Source organism: Liolophura sinensis, chromosome 12 (genome assembly GCF_032854445.1).
Source record: "Liolophura sinensis isolate JHLJ2023 chromosome 12, CUHK_Ljap_v2, whole genome shotgun sequence".
Classification (NCBI taxonomy): Eukaryota; Metazoa; Mollusca; class Polyplacophora; order Chitonida; family Chitonidae; genus Liolophura; species Liolophura sinensis.
Genome location: NC_088306.1, coordinates 25,452,415 through 25,469,569, shown reverse-complemented (window position 1 = coordinate 25,469,569; position 17,155 = coordinate 25,452,415). Strand labels below are relative to the sequence as shown.

Sequence of the window (17,155 nt, the reverse complement as noted above, 5' to 3'; positions counted from 1 at the left end):
TCCAGTACGCTGGTTTTTCCTGGACGGCGTCCGGTATAAGTGGCGGGAGCTCCTGAACTCCACGTGACAGGGGAGGAAGCAAGAGAACAAAACTGTTAACCAATAAATAAAAGCACTACTGTTGTTTTCTCTCTGTGTAAATTTCTGTATAGGCAACTCAATGTAATTCTTTAATGTAGATCTATGTATTTCTAATGTAAAGATAACGTTAATCTCTGTAAATAGCTTAATATTTATCCCCTTTCTGTTAAATGACCATGGCAGCATTTGAATCTATACAATAAGCTATACACATGCTACCACAAAGAGGTTTAATCCCACTAATTGACTCATGTACATATGTAAATAGTATACCAACGCACTGCTATTATGTAACCAAAATATTCATGTGTAAAAAAAATAAATAAATAAAACACTGATTTGATGGGCCACGATATCCGCCAGGAAAGTGACCCTAAAACCAGTATTTAAACCAAAAAAAAAATTCCTATACCATTCGTAGTCCGTAAAGGGCGTTCCAAGTCGATAATCGCAAGATCCATTTCCAAAACAACGTTTAATACTAACTCCCGAAGACAAAGGTATGTAAGAAATTATACAAATAGGAAATAAAGCCGGTAACACACAAGAGAGAAGGGGTCATCAGTTTTCAATGATGCCGGGCAGACAATGAATATTCCAGGCATGAATTCCATATCAAAGTTCAAATTCGTAGTCCGTGAATCAGTTTCATGTCAAATAACAATTAAAGAAGTATCTCAGTCGCACTTTAATTGCAACTGTTCATAAAGGCATCATGCTGATGTAGAGAGCATGGCTACCTTTACGGCCCCTAGCCCCAGGTTAAGCGGTATTAGATACAGATTGAAAATGACGAGCGTTACACACCCTAACCGATCAGATTATGATTCAAAAGTAATGGACGATTACGTCTTTCCCGTTAATATGTAAAGTTCTCATGCTACAAGAGGCGCCAGCTATGATATTACAATGACATACAAGATAGACCTTTACACTGAGCAACCAGCCCCATCTATGTTGTTAAATACCATGCACGTGACAGATATGTACATAGGGATAACAGCGCCGTCTATGTGGTTGATCACAATGCAGATCGCCAGAGATTCTAAACGCTCTGTCCATACCTGCCAACGAGAGTGTTATACTCATTGTAAGATTTGAGAAACTTAGAATGAAGGCGTTTGATGGAGTATCCTTGACAAGCTAGTTTTTGAACTAGCAACTTGTGACGCAGAGTAAAGTCATCACAATTAACGCAAGATCTGACAAATGCTACAAGGCGAGATATGTATATGCCATATGCAGGACCCTTTGGTATATTGCTATCTAAATAAGGATAATTTACAATATCAAAATTGAAATTATCCCTTTTGTCGTAAAGGCGGCGTGAAAGGAGACCTTGTCCGTCTTTGTACAGATATAGATCCAAATAAGATGTACCATCAGGACTATCTGTTGTCTCCTTTAAATCCAATGAAGGCGTATAGATTTCCTTCACCACTTCAGCAATATGGGGATTATTTAACGCCAGTAGATCATCAATATACCGTTTGGTAAATGAAAAGGATCGAGCTTTAAAAATATTACTTTTAAGTAATTTCTGCATATAGTCGTATTCATATGAAAACAGGTATAGGTCTGCAAAAAGAGGCGCACAATTGGTACCCATCGGAATACCTAGCCTATGCACTGTTGGTAAATGGTGTCTCCAAATTTCACATAGATGTTGTTAATGAGAAATACACAATTTTTCAGCCATATGACGACGAAGGAGTCCTCAGAGTGCATGTAATGTGCCTCCTTGTTGCAGGGCGGATTTGCATCGCCTTTTATCTAATGATACGACTTACCGCAGGCAAGTAAGCGGCTACACCAGAGGTATTATACTAGTACTGGTCAACCAGTCGTTGTACTATCCACTTAATGCTGAACGCCAAGCGAGGAAGCTAGAACTATCTCTTTTAAGGTCTTCGGTGTGACCCAACGCAGGATTGACCCTGCATCTGACGCCCCAAAGCGGACGATCTACCAAACTGAGCCATCAAGGCCGGTAATACAGAATTGAAGAAATTTAGATAGTAGGCGTCTGATGGCGTTCTCGGTTAGAAACGAAATCTAGATTCCTTATTGGATGTAAGTTTTGGTGTCAAATACCTGCTTTGAATTTTCTGAACCTTGACAAGAGAGACGTAAGTCATCAGTTTGGGTGTATGCATTCGTCCATACCCATGGAAAAGCAAATGGCAAAAACATTTGGATATATTCAGCCATATTTAATGTGTATCTTAAGTTTGAAGAGAATTACAATGTTTGATAGACATACATCAATATATTACACCGTTACTTTATTTTAAACGCGCTTTTAACATACAAAAGTCGTCAGAACGGCGTGAAACACCAATGAAATAAATAAATAACATCAAAAAGAACAATCAAATGAAAAAAGCTTAACTCAAAGTATCTCTTCTTGCTCAGGAGAGACTTTTATTTCAAAATCGTACTAAAAATGTAACTGACACAGCGCAATCTCCAGCAGTCTTCTGTTCAGTTGTTATTTTAGAATTTTCTGATTTCTCCGTAATGTCGGCCGGCTGAAAACACAGCTTTTTGATTAATTCTAGATAATAAATGGCAACATCACATGAATTCCTTTTCGAAATTATTAATTTCCAAAAGAGTTCTCCATGCAATAAACAATTCAGCGCAAGAACCAAAAGTTTTCACGCAAGGGTGTTATGTTCCGCCAGCAATCCAGAAAGAGATTTAATGAGTCAAAGCCAAGCTTATCGTCGATGACGTGGTAACAAGCTGTTTATCAAAGCAAATGTATCCAATTTTCACAGTCTTAGGTTTGTGTGGAATACAGAGATTGAAAAATTGCAGTACCTCATCATCCGAGTCATCGTGTGGCGTCTCAACATAAAGGTCTCATAAACACGGATTTTTGTCGTTTCTGGTGACACATTGAGCGCTTCTTGTTGCTTTGTTTACCAGTAGACCTACAATGTCCGAGTAGTTCCATACACCGAGTGTCTACCTCGGTGTAAGTAACATTTCAGTATGCCTATACGGCTTCGACTTCGATGATTGCGATACAGCAGTCATCTTAGACTTCTATCAGTATAACATGACAGCCTACAAACATATCTTCGACCTCGGAAAATGCAACACTGAAATTTAACAACACATTGTGGAGTTCGGTTAGCACAAGATTGGAATTTGCCAACACAGTTTTGACCTCGGTCAATGCAACACTGGAATCTACAGCCTTGAAATCGCTCAATGGAATATTAAAGACTGTCAATACAGTTTTGACCTCGATCAGTACAACACTGAAATCTAGAGCGTTGATCTCTGTCAGTGAAACATTGATTACTCGGTGAGTATAATACTGAAATCTAGAGCTTTGACCTTGGTCAGTGCAACATTGGAATCCACAGCTTTGACCTCTGTCAGGGGAATTTAATAAATATCAGTATAGCTTTGACCCTCCTCACTACAACACTGAAATCTACAGCTTTAACCCCTGTAAGTGGAACAGTGAAGAATACATGGGTTTGACCTTGGTCAGTACAACGGTGTAATCTACAGCTTGGACCTCGCCGGAGAAACACACTGTCTACACCACTTCAACCTATTCCCTATTTTGTCACAGAGCAAAAAAGCAGTATGTTAAGAGCGCGTCGCATGTATTTACTCGCAACATTTCACTCATCAAAATCAGTCACCACTGAAGTGAGTCAGACTGTAAAAGAGGAAAAGGAAGCTGATCTTAAGACACTGTGTCAAAATTCTTTATCTTCTTCGCGTTTGTGGAACGACATTTTATTCTAGTCAACAAAATGTGAAGCTATCCTCAGCGCCGTTTACGTTACAGTACATTTCACCACTTTATTTGTTTTTCACTGGACTTCCTCAGCTTAATATTGACTCTTATCAGATTTCATGATTATTTGAATGTACTCCTTCAAAGATATGAAGGCAGTTTGTCATGAGTACAGCGAATATTTCAATTCTGGATTTGGTTCCTAATGAACACATTACTGAGAATATAAAAATACTTCGAAGATCAGTCTTATCAGATGATGTTATTTTCATAGACGCTTGTTTAAACTAACTCCCAGACATTTAAGGCATGCTCCCTTTCGTGTTTATACAAGAAAGTTCTAACCCATAGAAACGGAAAAATGTTGCGCATAAAACTGTAACATGACGTCATCGTCATTACGTCACAATCAGCTTACAGCTGGATTCACTTAGCCAACAGCTGGGTACTACATTGCTGACTTCCTCCTTGGTCGCACGTGGGAAGGCCTGCTAACAACCTACGATGGTTATGGGCTTCCTTCCACCGTAATACGATGATAGCGTCTAAGGTGCAGGATCCTATCAACGCTTAGGTTTGGTCTCTCGTGATCTTCAATGACTTTTCAGAAGACTGACAAGTACCTCTCGGACAGTGTTCCTCATCCCCCAACTAACTTTCCATTCTCAAGAATCATCCGTTTGGCCATAGTCATTCCTATGAACAGACAATCTTCAGAAAAATCTTCCCCAATCAAACTGATCTTCAGTATAATTTTTGCAAGGCTTACAGTGAATCATAGACGTACATACACCTTAAAGAGAATTAAACAGGTAAACACATTTTAGCGTTGGTGTTTGCAAATTATTAGACGTCACTAGTCTAGAATCAACTGATTATTTTTTTTAGTGTATCTATTTCACGTTTTATACATTTTACGGTTTTATACATTTGTTATCTCTTCAAATATTTGTCTTCATATGTTTAAATTTTAATGATTAAACCATAACTCAACAGAAGTTTGAGGGCATACATCAAAAACATAAATGAATAAGAAAGGAAAACAAAATAAAGCAAAACATATACAAGAATTATGTCATCTACAGATCTAATACAAACTCCAATAAGTCAGTGGTAAATTGATTTTGGTATTAAGTAAAATCTTCTCTATAGTGAAGCCGTAGACTTCTGATTGACAAATCCGATGGAATTATTTAAGATTTAAAAGATGTTTATTTGCGTCCAATCAATCCACTAGCCAGAGGGTCAAAGTATCCATTCCTTCCCAGACTCTTTTCCTCAATTGGGACAGAGTGGACCATTTTTTTCCAAATCATACTGAAGACATTGAACTGACGCAACGACATTTTCAGCAGCTGTCTGTTCAGCTGTTCAGGTGTCATTTTCGAAGTTTTTGATTTCTCTGGGTTGTAAGCGGGCTGAAAACTTCCCAGGAAGCTGGTGAGAAAAGGCTTTCCGGTAATCTCCTGGCGTCTGTCGTTATCCGCTTGCTGGAAATCTTTTGTTGCGCGTTCATCTATATCCTTTAGATCTGTGTACAAGCTGTTATTGTTGCCTTCGTCCATGTCGTATTGAGGTGTTTGCGAGCCCGTATCTTTGGTTTTGCTGTCGTTGTCGTTATCGTTGTTGCTGTGTACCATATCGTATTCTGATGTTTGCCAACTGCTGTTGTCGTTGGTGTCGTTGCTGTGAACCATATCGTATTCTGGTGTTTGCGAGCTCGAATTCTTGAAGTTGCTGTTGTCGTTGTTGTCGTTGCTGTGAACCATATCGTATTCTGGTACTTGCGAGTCCGAATCTCTGGAGTTGAAGAAGTGGTTAATGTTGTTTTTGTGATACAAATTTGATGATTTCATCAGACGTTTCAAGGTAAACTCTTCCTTAGGAGCGCCAATCTTTACTTCACCCCCAAGCGTAACGCAAACGCTGTAACAATAAAAAGCATAGCTTGTTCATAACTTTTTATCTCATTTTTGTTGTTCAGTTTGTACAGTAAATGTGGTCCAGTAAATGGCGTCCGAAGTTTTCTTCACTGCGGGGTCACCAAGCCGGCGTGGTTATGGTTTTGTAAGTCGTTCAGCAAAGAGGGTATAAACAGATCAGCACTGTGATAGCTTGCAAATGGTCACACGTAACCAGTGAAATACAGCCTCTTGTCAAACTGAATTTGCCTCAGTCCATTTAATGGCGTAAAAAATAGCACACCATCTTGCACTATGGCTTATGCAGAATTAAGTAAGAAAAATGAAGATGATGTTAATTGAAATTTATTACACGTCACTGAACCCTCAAGTATCACATATAACTGAAATATATCGTGCATTTTATGTGAGTCTTTTTTTTCAACTCTAAACCATAGCAACTAGTAATATTACTGAATTTTTCAAAAATCTAATTTCACTTAAGCCGTCTTGCCATGGCGTGTAAATTGGAACATTTTAAGCATACACCTGAACAGTCAGAATAAAACCCCGGCTCAGGTAAATTGACCATAGAACGGATTTTCTTGCTAATAGGCGTACGTGTGAACATTTGCCAAGTGTCACACTGTCGTCAGTGGTCTGTGGTTTCTCTCTATGATGTAGTCTTTTATATTTGTGACACTTTAAACGCTACATATGCTCCAGCATAGTTTCAAATCGAAACAGTATTCATTAAAGAATAGAACTGGGGTGAACTGGGCTGTTGGAAGAGCCTACAATGACGTGACACAAGCACAAAATGTTTTTTGTTTCTGGGGCGTATAACCCTTTCCGCGCATGCGTACAGATGGGTTCGGTAAAGAACTACATGTATATATATGTTGGGTTGGGCTGTTGTTGCCGCGCTTAATTCTTCAGTCATATGACGACGAAGAGCCGTTAGGTGTATGTACATGCTTTGTGTTTGCTTGTGGCATGGCGAGTCCATGCAGTCAAAGTGCTTCTGATTGCGGAGAAATACAAGTGTAAATATGTGTTTGCATTGTACTTGACTAACTATAGTAAAACGCTGCGGAAATAATACAACCCCAAACAAAGAAATCCACAAACAAGCACACACGAAAACAGGCAAATCCATGCATTGACTTACCTCAGAAAACTAATGATCAGACTGGTCATCAACTTTTCCGCCATTTGTAACTCGACAGCCTTTCGTTTCCCTAGAACATAAATGTCTGGTATAAGAAAAATAGTAAAAAAAAAAGCCATGGAATGATACTGCAAAATCAACTCACACACAAGTCTTAAATTTTAAAATCAGTGAAATTTTAGATCGTAAACACAGTCTACAAAGTAACAAGTGCAAATTTCAGATTCCGATCACAATTCTGCACATTAAGGAATCAGAAGAACAAATCCCCTAAATTTTTATTGCCATAGTGGATGGTTGCTGAATGTCGCCATAAAGTACTCTGGATGAAAAATCGTCATTTTTGGCGATGTGACGTTGTGTTTTTAATTTTTTGTTTGAAGATATACATGTATAATATATAAATATTCTTACTGGCACTTTTAGCGGCGTATTTCAAAAGTGTTGTCAAAATTTTGCTTTGGTTAACGTTTGTCTTAATATGAAAATCATAGACTTCGTAAAGTGGTTAGTTTGTCATTTTTTGGCATATTTAAGATGCGGATTGCTGCATTACTAAGGAGGGCGCCCTGCATAGTAGAGTGAGCTGTTGAATTCCCTTTGCAGAACAACTAGTACTTAATAGAGATTCCGTATTAATTTTTGTTTGTACTGAAACCATACTGTTTGCGTAAATAAATGTAGATATCTGTTTGTATCGGTTAAATCTTGGCATGAAGTAGATCCATCATTATTAAGATATGCTAATACGTTACATTCGGCAATTATGCCGAGATGAGATCTAAATTCTATTTCAGAGCACTTGTTGTCGTCTATCACTATTTTTCTTATTATAGATGTAATATTATGCTCGGTATTTCAGTGTGAATATAACATAATGTACATTTTTTTTTACAAATTTATGACTTATGGAAGGCTAACACAAAAGGGAGTAAGGGCATGGACAATTAACGTATCAGAACAATAAAACGAAAGCTGTAAAGAAAAACGTGAAAATAAGCACAACCCTTACAAACAAATATAGACGTATGTATAGATATGAAAGAAAAACACTTGAAACGTCAGAAAAAGTTCGGTCCAGTAGAGAACCTGGCGAATATTAAGCCAAAAAGGTAAGTAAATATTCCAAAGTTACCTGTGAACAGTTGGCATTACCTGTGTTTGAACGTCGAAATTCTCTCAAGTTCTGTTGTCGACTGTTCGACAAAAGCCTTTTATAAAGCATTTCTTGTGAGAAGTATGCCAGACAAGTGATAATAAGGAAGAGACGAATTGAACATATGTGGTTTCTGTTGTTATGGAGAAATTAACACCTGTATTTGGAGCCTGTTTTAACTTAGCCTCGTAAAACGTAGGGTTTTCTGGTTTTACCTGGCACCAAGCGCAGAGTCTGGTTCAGCGTAACCGTTAAAAGCTTTCACATACGTCAACGAAATTCGGTTGGTCAAAACTGTAAGGCAAGTTAATTCTGATTGGTTAACTGATTTATACCCTGCTGGACAGAGATTTTACTTATATCCATGTGTGTGGTGAAATATTATTTGGAATTTTTTTTCTCTCTCTTCTGTAACATAAATGTCCGTGTATTGCTGATAGGCGAGAGGGAACGACTTGTTTTGCTAAACTAGGCCATATGGAATCCGTTCCCAATTAGCATTTCCTATATAGTGTAGTTCTGTGTATTTTAGGATGTATATTCTTTCTTTGCTACCAGCCAGTCATTTTTGGTGTACAGATGCATGTTTGGAACGATGGAAATAGGACTTACCTTGCGCTTTTCTACAGCCATTGAAAACTGTTGATTGCTTCTCTTTACATGATTCCGTCCTAGTTTTGTACATTATATACTTTCTTATTTCTTGGCTGGTTTTTGTTAAACGTCGTGTTGGGAATTGGCCTAGCGACCATGAACCTGGAATTTCCATATTTTTTGACGTCTGGTATACGAATATCTGTTTCGATGCATTGATTAAAGAGCACGGCATATTGATCCACATTTGAAATTAAAGTTATCAGATAATTGTGTATTTTTGCATTCGGTTCAAAGCTAAATTTAAGACCATTCCATCCAGTTATATTCTTGAAACTAGGGTGCTCTGAGTTAAACAGCCATCCTTTACTACAAGTCTCTTGATCTTGAGGGGCAGCTGCACACGCCACCTTATTGCCCTTCGTGCGGGTGCCTGACAATTTTCAATTGTCCTTCGATTTCCACAATACGCGGAAGACAATCAATATCCTAAACGTAATACCCAATTCAAACTTCAAAGTCGTTGTCCGTAAAATAATTTCCAGGTTAAATACAACTGTAGTTACATCTCAGTCGGGCTTTGATTGTTGTGTCATAAATGAATCATGGTGATATAAGAATAAAGGTTTGTACGGGCCCTAGTCACGATTTAAGCGAAAATGCTTCACTACTATCACACAACCATGTTATAGGTCGCCATAAGCCGTGAACACTGTGTCAGTACAGCACTGAATGAGTGAGTGAGTGAGTGCCTGGGGTTCAGTGTCATATTTAACAATTTTTCAGTCATATGACGACGAAGGAGTCCTCAGGGTGCGTGTAATGTGCCTTGTTGCAGGGCGGATTTCCATCGCCTTTTATCTAATGATACGATTTACCGTGGGCAAGTAAGCGGCTACACCAGAGGTATTACACTGGTACTGGTCAACCAGTCGTTGTACTATCCACTTAATGCTGAACGCCAAGCGAGGAAGCTAGAAATGTCTTTTTTAAGGCCCCCGAAGCGGACGATCTACCAACTTAGCCATCGGAGCCGGTAATACAGAATGGAAGAAATTTAGATAGTAGGCGTCTGATGGCGTTCTCGGTTAGAAACGAAATCTAGATTCCTTATTGGATGTAAGTTTTGGTGTCAAATACCTGCTTTAGATCCACTGAAGCCCTTTGACTTTTCTGAACCCTGACAAGAGAGACGTAAGTCATCAGTTTGGGTGTATACATTCGCCCATAAACATGGAAAAGCAAATGGCAAAAAATATTTGGATATATTCAGCCATATTTAATGTGTATCTTAAGTTTAAATAGAATTACAATGTTTGATAGACATACATCAATATATTACACCGTTACTTTATTTTAAACATGCTTTTAACATACAAAAGTTTTGAGAACGGCGTAAAACAATAATGAAATAAATAAATAACATCGAAAAGAACAATCAAATGAAAAAAGCTTAACTCAAAGTATCTCTTCTTGCTCAGGCGAGACTTTTAGTTCAAACTTGTACTAAAAATGTGTACGATCTCCAGCAGTCTTCTGTTCAGTTGTTATTTTCGAATTTTCTGATTTCTCCGTAATGTCGGCCGGCTGAAAACACAGCATTTTGATTAATTCTAGATAATAAATGGCAATTAACATTACTTGAATTCCTTTTCGAAATTATTGATTTCCAAAGAGTTCTCCATGCAATAAACATTTTAGCGCAACTATCAACAGATTTCATACAACGGTGTTATGTTCAACCAGCAATCCAGAAAGAGATTTAATGAGTCAAAGCCAAGCTCATCGTCGATGACGTGGTAACCAGCTGTTTATCAAAGCAAATGTATCCAATTTTCACAGTCTTAGGTTTCTGTGGAATACAGAGATTGAAAAATTGCAGTACCTCATCATCCGAGTCATCGTGTGGCGTCTCAACATAAAGGTCTCATAAACACGGATCTTTGTCGTGTCTGGTGACACATTGAGCGCTTCTTGTTGCTTTGTTTACCAGTAGACCTACGATGTCCGAGTAGTTCCATACACCGAGTGTCTACCTCGGTGTATGTAACATGTGAGTATGCCTATACGGCTTCGACTTCGATGATTGCGATACAGCAGTCATCTTAGACTTCTATCAGTATAACATGACAGCCTACAAACATATCTTCGACCTCGGAAAATGCAACACTGAAATTTAACAACACATTGTGGAGTTCGGTTAGCACAAGATTGGAATTTGCCAACACAGTTTTGACCTCGGTCAATGCAACACTGGAATCTACAGCATTGAAATCGCTCAGTGGAATATTAAAGACTGTCAATACAGCTTTGACCTCGATCAGTACAACACTGAAATCTAGAGCGTTGATCTCTGTCAGTGAAACATTGATTACTCGGTGAGTATAATACTGAAATCTAGAGCTTTGACCTTGGTCAGTGCAACATTGGAATCCACAGCTTTGACCTCTGTCAGGGGAATTTAATAAATATCAGTATAGCTTTGACCCTCCTCACTACAACACTGAAATCTACAGCTTTAACTCCTGTAAGTGGAACAGTGAAGAATACATGAGTTTGACCTTGGTCAGTACAACGGTGTAATCTACAGCTTGGACCTCGCCGGACAAACAAACTGTCTACACCACTTCAACCTATTCCCTATTTTGTCACAGAGCAAAAAAGCAGTATGTTAAGAGCGCGTCGCATCTATTTACTCGCAACATTTCACTCATCAAAACCAGTCACCACTGAAGTGAGTCAGACTGTAAAAGAGGAAAAGGGAGCTGATCTTCTGTCAAACCCAAAACACTATTCTATTGCGCATAACAAAGAATCCATCATCAAACCTGTCCTGGGAGCGAGTGGAAACTTTCAGTCCGCTTGAAGGATTTCGTGCTATGACTGCTTATTCTTAAAGACACTGTGTCAAAATTCTATATTTTCTTCCCGTTTGTCAAACGACATTTTATTCAAGTCAACAAAATGTGAAGCTATCCTCAGCGCCGTTTACGTTACAGTACATTTCACCACTTTATTTGTATTTCACTGGAATTTCTCAGCATAATATTGACTCTTATCAGATTTCATGATTATTTGAATGTACTCCTTCAAAGACATGAAGGCAGTTTGTCATGAGTACAGTGAATATTTCAATTCTGGATTTGGTTCCTAATGAACACATTACTGAAAATATAAAAATACTTCGAAGATCTTGTCAGATGATGTTATTTTCATAGACGGTTGTTTAAACTAACTCCCAGACATTTAAGGCATGCTCCCTTTCGTGTTTATACAAGAAAGTTCTAACCCATAGAAACGGAAAAATGTAATGTTGCGCATAAAACTGTAACATGACTTCATCGTCATTATGTCACAATCAGCTTACAGCTGGATTCACTTAGCCAACAGCTGGGTACTACATTGCTGGCTTCCTCCTTGGTCGCACGTGGGAAGGCCTGCTAACAACCTACGATGGTTATGGGCTTCCTTTCACCGTAATACGATGATAGCGTCCATGGTGCAGGGTCCTATCAACGCTTAGGTTTGGTCTCTCGTGATCTTCAACGACTTTTCAGAAGACTAACAAGTACCTCTCGGACAGTTTTCCTCATTCCCCAACTAACTTTCCATTCTCAAGAATCACCCGTTTGGCCATAGTCATTCCTATGAACAGACAATCTTCAGAAAAATCTTCCCCAATCAAACTGATCTTCAGTTTTATTTTTTGCACGGCTTACAGTGAATCATAGACGTACATACACCTTAAAAAGAATGAAACAGGTAAACACATTTTAGCGTTGGTGTTTGCAAATTATTAGACGTCACTAGTCTAGAATTAACTGATTATTTTTTTAGTGTATCTATTTCACGTTTTATACATTTTACAGATTTATACATTTGTTATCTCTTCAAATATTTTTGTTCATATGTTTAAATTTTAATGATTAAACCATAACTCATCAGGAGTTTGAGGGCATACATCAAAAAGATAAATGAATAAGAAAGGAAAACAAAATAAAGCAAAACATATACAAGAATTGTGTCATCTACAGATCTAATACAAACTCCAATAAGTCAGTGGTAGAGTGATTTTGGTATTAAGTAAAGCCTTCTCTATAATGAAGCCGTAGACTTCCCACTGACAAATCCGATGGAATTATTTAAGATTTAATAGAGGTTTATTTACGTCCAATCAATCCACTAGCCAGAGGGTCAAAGTAGCCATTCTTTTCCAGACTCTTTTCCTCAATTGGGACAGAGTGGAACATTTTTTTCCAAATCATACTGAAGACATTGAACTGACGCAACGACATTTTCAGCAGCTGTCTGTTCAGCTGTTCAGGTGTCATTTTCGAAGTTTTTGATTTCTCTGGGTTGTAAGCGGGCTGAAAACTTCCCAGGAAGCTGGTGAGAAAAGGATTTCCGGTAATCTCCTGGCGTCTGTCGTTATCCGCTTGCTGAAAATCTTTTCTTGCGCGTTCATCTATATCCTTTACATCTGTGTACAAGATGTTATTGTTGCCTTCGTCCATGTCGTATTGTGGTGTTTGCGAGCCCGTATCTTTGGTTTTGCTGTCGTTGTCGTTATCGTTGTTGCTGTGTACCACATCGTATTCTGATGTTTGCCAGCCCGGATGTCTGAAACTGCTGTTGTCGTTATCGTTGTTACTGTGGACCATATCGTATTCTGGTGCTTGCGAGCTCGAATTTTTGAAGTTGCTGTTGTCGTTGTTGTCGTTGCTGTGAACCATATCGTAATCAGGTATTTTCGAGCCAAAATGTCTGAAGCTGCTGCTGTCGTAGTTGTTGTCGTTGTTGTCGTTGCTGTGAACCATATCGTAATCAGGTATTTGCGAGCCAAAATGTCTGAAGCTGCTGTTGTCGTAGTTGTTGTCGTTGGTGTCGTTGCTGTGAACCATATCGTATTCTGGTGTTTGCGAGCCCGAATGTCTGAAGTTGCTGTTGTCGTTGTTGTCGTTGCTGTAGACCATATCGTATTCTGGTGCTTGCGAGCCCGAATCTCTGGAGTTGAAGAAGTGGTTAATGTTGTTTTTGTGATACAAATTTGATGCTTCCATCAGACGTTTCAAGGTAAACTCTTCCTTAGGAGCGCCAATCTTTACTTCACCCCCAAGCGTAACGCAAACGCTGTAACAATAAAAAGCATAGCTTGTTCATAACTTTTTATCTCATTTTTGTTGTTCAGTTTGTACAGTAAATGTGGGCCAGTAAATGATGTCCCAAGTTTTCTTGACTGCGGGGTCAGCAAGCCGGCGTGGTTATGGTTTTGTAATACAAGTCGTTCAGCAAAGAGGGTATAACCAGATCAGCACTGTGATAGCTTGCAAATGGTCACACGTAACCAGTGAAATACAGTGGTCCCTTGAAACTCTTGTCAAACTGAATTTGCCTCAGTCCATCTAAAGGCTTAAAAAATAGCACACCATTTTGCACTATGGCTTATGCAGAATTAAGTAAGAAAAATGAAGATGATGTTAATTGAAATTTATTACACGTCACTGAACCCTCAAGTATCACATATAACTGGAAAATATCGTGCATTTTATGTGAGTCTTTTTTTTCAACTCTAAACCATTGACGTCCCGTAAATAGCAACTCGTAATATTACTGAATTTTTCAAAAATCTAATTTCACTTAAGCCATCTTGCCATGGCGTGTAAATTGTAACATTTTAAGCATACACCTGAACAGTCAGAATAAAACCCCGGCTCAGGTAAATTGACCAGAGAACGGATTTCCTTGCCAATAGGCGTAAGTGTGAACATTTGCCAAGTGTCACACTGTCGTCGGTGGTCTGTGTTTTCTCTCTATGATGTAGTCTTTTATATTTGTGACACTTTAAACGCTACATATGCTCCAGCATAGTTTCAAATCGAAACAGTATTCATTAAAGAATAGAACTGGGGTGAACTGGGCTGTTGGAAGAGCCTACAATGACGTGACACAAGTACAAAATGTTTTTTGTTTCTGGGGCGTATAACCCTTTCCGCGCATGCGTACAGATGGGTTCGGTAAAGAACTACATGTATATATATGTTGGGTTGGGCTGTTGTTGCCGCGCTTAATTCTTCAGTCATATGACGAGGAAGAGCCATTAGGTGGGTGTACATGCTTTGTGTTTGCTTGTGGCATGGCGAGTCCATGCCGTCAAAGTGCTTCTGATTGCGGAGAAATACAACTGTAAATATGTGTTTGCATTGTACTTGATTAACTATAGTAAAACGCTGCGGAAATAATACAACCCCAAACAAAGAAATCCACAAACAAGCACACACGAAAACAGGCAAATCCATCCATTGACTCACGTCAGAAAACTAATGATCAGACTGGTCATCAACTTTTCCGCCATTTGTATCTCGACAGCCTTTCCTTTCCCTAGAACATAAATGTCTGGTATAAGAAAAATAGTTAAAAAAAAAGCCATGGAATGATACTGCAAAATCAACTTACACATAAGTCTTAAATTTTAAAATCAGTGAAATTTTAGATCGTAAACACAGTCTACAAAGTAGCAAGTGCAAATTTCAGATTCCGATCACAATTCTGCACATTAAGGAATCAGAAGAACAAATCTTGGTCCAGGAGCCCCTAAATTTTTATTGCCATAGTGGATGGTTGCCGAATAATATACTCTCCCAAAAAAGAAACGCAACATCCGATTCGTTTTATCCAAATATGAATTTTTCAACATCATCTTAAATACAAAAATAAGCATCACATCACACTGAAATTTTCCACACTGGTTGTTCAGACTTTTAAGTTAATTACAATGTCAAAATTTATCACATTAAAGTCCATAGCACTCAGATGACGTCACTGCAAAGTCACTATCTGCTATGCCCACCATTAACCCGTAACACAGCGCGAATCCGTCTCGGCATAGACATGATCAATCGGCGAATACGGTTTTGCGGAATTCTTCTCCATTCTTGGTCAAGAGCCTGCAGCACTTCTTGCTGAGTTTGGGGCGCTGGATGACGACTGCGCAAGCGTTTTCCCAAGTCATCCCACAAATGTTCTATTGGGTTCAAATCTGGTTATTTGGACGGCCAGGGCAGCACTGTTACGTTCTGGTTCTCCAGAAAGTCAACCGTAGCACGAGCTGTATGCGGCCGAGCGTTGTCGTGCTGAAAAACTTCCCTACGAAGGTCCATTATGGGCAGCATGTGTGGCGTCAAAACCTCATCTCTGTATCGAGCGGCGTTAACGTTGCCTGGGATGTGCACCAGTTGAGATTTTCGGGCGTATGATATGGCACCCCACACCATCACACTTCCTCCACCGAAATTGTCGACTTCAAGGAGGCAGTTCCTTGCGAACCTCTCATTTCGGCGTCTGTAGACGCGTGTACGGCCATCTCTTTTCTCCAGCATGAATCTGGATTCATCGCTGAACCAGACTCGCCTCCAATTTCGCAGATTCCAGTCCCTTAATCTGTTGCACCATCGTACCCTTGCGCGTCGATACTGTTGTCTCAGTACTACGCCAAAGTAAGGACGTCTGGGACGTAAGCCGTTTTCACGGAGATGGTTCCTGACTGTCTGTGCCGATATTCGTCGGAGACCTGGGACATTTGATGCTGTTTCTGTTGCTGTTACGGTTCGGTTTCTGAGATGAAGTAACCGGATGTAACGGTCTTGGGCTGCTGTTGTGACCCTAGGTCGGCCATAACGTTGACGGTCAGCTGTTGAACCGGATTGCTGGTACCGTTGCCAGAGCCGGGAAATCGTGCTCCGGTGAACATGATAAAGTCTAGCGACTGCATTCTGTGATTCACCGGCGAGGAGTCGACCAATGACGATGTTCCGGGTAGCGGTGTCTAGTCTTGGCATATCTTGGCAGGTTGGAGAAGCAACTTAGTGACTGAATTCAACGGAACGGTTATGTGTCTTTTATACCCATTAAATCCGCTTAAAAATACGGCATGATTCGCAGGTGCAACTGTCCTAAGTTTTTCTCTACGAATCCCTCGCTCAGCGTTACACAAAGGCCGGCCCTTAAGTCACGTGTGACCAACAGACACTATCTGGTGTTTAAATTCAATTATCGTACATTTACATTATAATATGATCATGTTGTCATGTCTCAATCACGCCAATTTTTTGAAGAATTTATGATTGATCTTTTGGGGGGGATGTTGCGTTTCTTTTTTGGGAGAGTATATGTCGGCATAAAGTACTCTGGATGAAAAATCGTCATTTTTGGCGATGTGACGTTGTGTTTTTAATTTTTTGTTTGAAAATATACATGTATAATATATAAATATTCTTACTGGCATTTTTAGCGGCGTCTTTCAAAAGTGTTGTCAAAATTTTGCTTTGGTTAACGTTTGTCTTAATATGAAAACCATAGACTTCGTAAAGTGGTTAGTTTGTCATTTTTTGGCATATTTAAAATGCGGATTGCTGCATTACTAAGGAGGGCGTCCTGCATAGTAGTGTGAGCTGTCGAATTCCCTTTGCAGAACAACTACTACTTGAGAG

The 17,155-nt window shown here is 39.2% G+C and overlaps 1 protein-coding gene across 1 annotated transcript; it reads right to left on the bottom strand.

Annotated features, from left to right (window-relative positions):
- Positions 1-5,058: 5,058 nt before the first annotated feature.
- Positions 5,059-15,021, bottom strand: LOC135479823 (homeobox protein 2-like). Its single transcript, XM_064759728.1, has 4 exons — positions 14,978-15,021; positions 12,838-13,799; positions 6,920-6,989; positions 5,059-5,773 (listed from the first exon to the last, which is right to left on the bottom strand). The coding sequence occupies exons 1-4, from the start codon at positions 15,019-15,021 to the stop codon at positions 5,059-5,061; spliced, it is 1,791 nt and encodes a 596-aa protein (XP_064615798.1).
- Between the last annotated feature and the right edge of the window lie 2,134 nt (positions 15,022-17,155).